This window comes from Triticum urartu, chromosome 5, assembly GCF_003073215.2.
Source record: "Triticum urartu cultivar G1812 chromosome 5, Tu2.1, whole genome shotgun sequence".
NCBI classification, from domain to species: domain Eukaryota; kingdom Viridiplantae; phylum Streptophyta; class Magnoliopsida; order Poales; family Poaceae; genus Triticum; species Triticum urartu.
Genome location: NC_053026.1, coordinates 606,443,953 through 606,449,935, shown reverse-complemented (window position 1 = coordinate 606,449,935; position 5,983 = coordinate 606,443,953). Strand labels below are relative to the sequence as shown.

At 45.0% G+C, this 5,983-nt stretch overlaps 1 protein-coding gene across 1 annotated transcript; it reads right to left on the bottom strand.

The window, feature by feature from the left end:
• Nucleotides 1–830: 830 nt before the first annotated feature.
• On the bottom strand, nt 831–5,224 carry LOC125507528. Its single transcript, XM_048672082.1, has 2 exons — nt 5,170–5,224; nt 831–1,165 (listed from the first exon to the last, which is right to left on the bottom strand). The coding sequence occupies exons 1-2, from the start codon at nt 5,222–5,224 to the stop codon at nt 831–833; spliced, it is 390 nt and encodes a 129-aa protein (XP_048528039.1).
• Nucleotides 5,225–5,983: the final 759 nt, after the last annotated feature.

The window sequence follows — 5,983 nt, the reverse complement described above, 5'->3', positions numbered from 1 at the left end:
GAGTGGGGCTGAAATCTGGGCAAAGCAAGAAAGAGAAGGCCAGCTGAGGCTATTACTGCATTGGGTTCTAGTTTTGAAGACGGTGGTTTCGCTGCTACTTTCCTACTTGGCATGTGTGAGGCACTAGGTTGGTATAGCCTCCATAGTTCATGCCCTTAGCCAGCCAACAACAACACACAAGGAAAAAAAAACCAGCCCAAAATAAAGGGGACAAAGAATCGGAAATTGGCAATGGCTCCTAGGTGCATATGCACCCATTGTCTAAATACACATTTTGAAAAGTTAAAAAATTCCGAACAAAAATCCCACGTGTATATCCGAACATTGTATGTGCGTGCACAAAGTTTTCACAGAAAGAATGTCCAACATCATAGATGAAGCTATCTAGATCTCTTCTAGATGAGATGTAACTATTTCTCATCTAGACGAGAATTAGAGGCACCATTAAAGGGGCACCTTAAGAGTATCCAATTTATGTTTCAACTAATGCGCACCCACTTTACCTCTCCTTTTTTCCGACTCGAGCACGTCGCACAACACCGGCCTACTACTAATTTTAAGCCAATAAGCTTACACGCATGTATGATTCCCATTGGGCCGATTTGTCAACACTCGGCTACCATGAAGAACCATATACATGAGATAAAAATTTCGCTGAAAATTATAAGCTACAACTAAGTTTTTTTTCTTCAAAAAGGACAGAAAAAACACAGGAGTTTGATCCCTTCAAAAGTTGCAGTTACACTCCAAAGCTCTTATTGCCAGAATAGAGAGAGATTCTCTTGTCTCAGAGGAAACAGTACAATCATAAGACCATTTATTCACCGAATCTAACAGACGCTGGGGGAGGAGACGGGCTGGAAGCTGAAGTTGGCGCTCGACTCGTAGACGAAGCTAACCGACCGGGCAGGCCCCACCGGGCGGCCGCCGACGAGGGTGCAGTGCACGCCGTCGCGGTCCCGCCTGATGGCGCTGGCCGGGTAGACAGCGATGGAGTAGTTGAAGCCCGGGCACGCCAGCTTGATGTTCTTCTGCGCGCAGCTGCAAGTGTTGATCACGCTCACGAAGTGCTGTGGCCTTCCTCCCGGGCCGGCCTCGGCCTTCGTGCTGACGACGAGATCCGAAGCTCTGCACGAGGATGCATCTGCGTTGCCTGCGTGAACACCTGAAAAGGAAAAGAGTCTCAGTGGATGGCATGTGGATTCATGGACAATGGAGATTGATAATAGGATTGTTGATTGCATAACTGGGAGTACTACAATACTATACCTCTGTTGCTAATGCAAAAGAACAAGCAGGCCACGAGGAATATCTATTAATTCGGAGTCCATGCCGCCGTTTACCTTGCCTGGATGTCTATTGCAGTTACAATGCCTTTTGGTTGTTCTATGAGTCAATTACACCACTAGTGCGACAACTTGGCAACAAAAATCAGTTTCGTGCTAAAACTTACGACATACATTGAACTGGTGTCACAACTTGGCTTTGGCGTGCATATACGGTGCAAATCACGTTACTATATGAATACGGTGTTGATTAGGTGCGCCAACGTGGCATGGACCTCGCTGTAAGACCGAATGACGCGTGCCTGATATTTTTGAAAAAATACTCATGAAAAATTGATGGAGGCGTATTGTGCAAAAATTATCGCCATGGGATTCGATCATATTACCTGACGCCTGCAGTACCGCCAGCCAAACTAGTACACCGAACACCTTTCCTTGTGATTAACCAATACAAAACGCATATAACCATTCTGACTTAAGTGGACTGGAGTCCCAGCAACCCATTTTACACTGTTATTTTTGTAAAATAAATTAAAATACATGTAAAATGTAACTGTGTGTTAAAATAAAATAAATTTTAAAACAACAATGACACTTTTAGATACTACATATTTTTTTATTATAATCGTGAACATTCTAAACTTATATTAGCATTTATTGAAATAAAATATATATTTTGTTAAAAAAGGTGACGCTACAGGGTGGTGTGGTGGCCGCTCGCACATGATGACTACAAGTCGACTGCTTCTAACCCAGCCAACTATTCTTACATTATATGAATATATGTTTTTTAAAGCATGAACACTTTTATACACTACATGAATATTTTGTTAAAACTGTGAATATTTTAAAACTTATTTAAGAATCCATGAAAATATATATAGTGAAATAAAAAACTTTCTTAGAGCAGGAACACTTTTATACACTATATGCATATCTTTTTTAAACTGTGAACATTTTTAAATTTATATAAGCATTCACTAAAATATATAATAACTTAAACACTTACTTAAAGCATGAATACATTTGTATATTACATTAATATTTTGTTAAAACTGTAAAAAAATTTAAACTCATATAAGAATTTATTGAATATATGTTCTTATTCAATATGCAAATTATTACATGAACAACTTTGTAATTCAAAATTTATTATATAGATAAATGCTAAATCCATATGTGATTATTTTATAATGTAATTTATTTTAAACATATATATTATTTATAACACACTATTATAATATATATTTTTGCGATGAACACACTATTATAATTTACATATATTCGATAAATTTCTGAAAAAAGAACAGTGCAAAATTGGATGTAGGGACTGCCGCCCGCTTAATAGTCAAAGAATATATAGCAGCAGTACCCACTTAATACATAAAATGCCTGATAGTCAGGTGGTCTGCTTTGCGCTGCTGTTAAGTACATGTTAGCTTTTTGAGTCCTCGTCCGTGCCAATTTTTTATTTTTTTGTGCACGGCTGACAAATGGACCCTTGCGGCCGTGGCATAGTATATTTCGTGAGAAAAAGAATTCAAGGTCTTTATTTTTTTAAAAAAAAATAGCAGGCCACGCTTCCACTTTGCTGTCTAGTCGCTGACAGCGGGCCCGATGCAACATCGGCGTGCCTAATCAGTATTATGTTCGTATAGAAACGTGATTTGCACGGTATATACACATCAAAATCAAGTTGTGGCACCAGTTCAATGTATGCTGCAAGTTTAAACACTAAACTGATCTTTCATGCCAAGTTATGACACCAGTGGTGTAATTGACTCTTGTTCTATTACATCGCCTATGGGGCTTCTAGCTGGCTATTTATTGGACAACGAACCAGAGGAAGTTAATAGATGCTGATGCATGTAGTAGCAGCAGATGATGCGGTGTAATTACCTTGCTTAGAAGATCTTAGAATCTGTTGTTGTAAGGAAAGAGATTGATACCCATTTAATGTACACCTGATGTACAAGGCCAGAACCAAATCAGATCTCATTTAGATATGATTAAAAACATTTACTTCGTTGATTTTTGTACAGTTGTACCTAGGCTATATATGGTATAGGTGCAGTCCTCCAATCTAGGATATATTTTTTGTTTGAGGAAAGCACTTAGTTCACCCAATCACGTTATATGTTCTTCACTTGATTGAGACTTCGTTAAGTCTTAGTCGATTGAGATCTAGTCACACTATTTCCTAAAAGAGACTTCATCTGTTTGCTCACTACTTACATACATAATAGAGACAATAAAATGCCCATGTCACTCCTAGGGGTGCGGCTCAGTGGTAACCGCTAGCCCCCTCCCCATTCCCTCCTACCTATCTCGCCGCCGTCAAAAGAAGTCAGCTAGGTCGATGGCGGCGGTGGGCTCGTGACCTCGCCGGGGGCAGCCCTCCGACTGGGGAGCGGCGGCAGCACTAGACGGCGTGCACTCCAACGAAGCCCGAACTCCATGGAGGAATCCCCCCCCCCCCAATGCCAGGTGGTGGTTGTCATGTCGCCATGGCTGCAAGGCCAGTGTAGTGGTGGTGGATCATTTGACCTTTTCCTAGTCTGCAATGGCTGGGGCCGAGGTTCTGGTCTGCCCTCAACGTGATCGAGAGCCTATATCGTGTCCTTGTTATAGGGGACGTATGGCGGCGGTGGCTCCCACCTCGAGGTGCAGCAGAGGAGTGGATGGGGGCATGATCCGCTGAGAACCGACATTCCCTATGATGTAAATGTCTTTTTCTTCGTGATCCCTTCGGCACAGACACCGACAGCCATGCGACCGATTGAGTCGGAGGCCATGAAAACTTGGCGAAAGAGGCCACTAGAGGTGGCACATGCGACGTGGCCATGTGGTCCCGCATGACAGTCTACCTTTTGCTTTCTACCAGCGCGAGGGATGAACGCTAACGGGTATCCGTTGTCCTCTACATATTAGCGTAGATACATCTAGCTTCTTTATAACTCCCCAATGTGTAGGTTTCATCATTGTTCGAAAGTTTGATGGGCATTGGAGCAAGACTTCTTCCTGGCAAGTGGTGGCAACTCTGTGGGCTTCATTTTTGACGGTGCTCTTTGAGTACCAAGCATCGAGCTCTGGAGTGAAAATCCTAAGTCTAGCCTTCAATGGCTGTCCTCGGTAGAGGGCCTTTGCTCCCTTGTCGAAGACTATGTGGAGTCACCCTGTAAGAAACACTAGAATCTCAAACTATGAAGATTTGCCTTCTGGCCCCCACTAAGTGCATTTGACATTGACGCGGCAACAGTTTTACAACAGTGTCATCCCAGTCAGCACACAAGATATAAAAAAAATCAATAAAGTGGAAAGAAAAATGGAACAAAAAGAACATACTTGTTCCTCCCGGTAAAACGGGACACGAGGCTAGTTGGAACAAAATAGACGAGCAAATGAGTTAACGTGTATATATAATCTCCGTACCAATGAATGAATGAACAAGTCACCAATATGTGTAGTACAAAAGTAGACGAATGAATGAACCAACGATCAATAGCTAGCTACGAGTGTGTCTGCGTGTAGAAACGTACAAACCAATCGCGTACGTACACTACACATTGAACATATAAATCAAGCTACGCAACCCGCTGATCTAGCGCCATCGCTGGTTCAGATTCATCCGGCTCGCTCGTTGTGCCTCGCTGGCCGACGCCAGCGTCCTTTTAATCACCGTGGTCAACATCTGATCGCTCGTTTTCCTGTAGGCCGCATGACCAGCCTACAGCTGCTGACGGATGGGCCAGGCTTACGCGCGGGCCAGCGTTGCCAGCGTTGCAGCGGGACGGGCTGTGCGTGCATGTGTATTTTACCGCGGGCTGGCAGTGCGTCGTTCGTGGGCAGCGCGGCTTTCGCGGGCTGGCGGGCCGTTCTTTACCTCCCTCTATTGCACCCAGCGGCGGCGCCTCGGCTTCAGCCGCGCCTGGCCCCATTTGTCGGCCTCGTGGGTGCACGGCGTTCTGGTCTCCGTTGTTTACGCGGGCGGCTCGCTTCGGCCCGCTGGATAAAAGAGGTTATTCGTCCTCTACGTGATGCTACGCGGGCCGGCTTGACCTCGTCACGCTGTAGGTGGCCCCTTCCTGTCCTTGGTTCCAAGCGTTGGGCGAGTTGGGTTTCTCTCCAGGTCTCTCTAGGAGTTACAGCGCCTGTTTCGGTCCGGGTGCGTGGTCTCCTTTTGCTCGTCTCTCCCTCTGTGCCTCCCGTCTCATCCCACTTCCCCCGCCTGCGTCTCCTCGCCTCGCCCTCATCCGCTCGCCCGCCATTGTCGCTCCTCGTCGCTCGCCGTTCTCGGTCCTCGCCTGCTCGTCTCGCCCTCCTCCGCTTGTTTCCGTCATGGCTCCTCGCACTGCTACTGTTGCGTTTGGCTAGGGTAAGGTTCTTGTTCTATTTGGTTGATTTCCCGCTGCTCCCGTCATAGATTGATCTCTGCTGACTTGTTCTTGCTTTTTCCCTCTCATTTCTCTTGTTTGCAGGGCTGCTGCGTCTGGTTTGCTCTCCGCTTGTGCGTCTATTTAATCCTCCTCTGTGAGGTGAGGTTTTGCCTGCTACCCTGCTTATGATCTGCTCGATGAAATGCGTGACTAGGTTTCTGCCGGGCTGGGACCGTTTCTTTGTTTTTCTGCAACATGAATGAGTGTTGGATCCGCTGTGTGATGCTTTTACAGATGTGTGGTGGTTTTAGGAGGTGTTCT

Bases quoted from the DNA above. Each gene is read 5' to 3' on its own strand.
- LOC125507528 (XM_048672082.1), bottom strand. From the start codon at position 5,224: ATGGGGCCAGGCGCGGCTGAAGCCGAGGCGCCGCCGCTGGGTGCAATA. The intron at 1,166-5,169 runs GTAAAGAACGGC...TTTCCTTTTCAG, and splicing joins GCTGGGTGCAATAGAGGGAG to GTGTTCACGCAGGCAACGCA.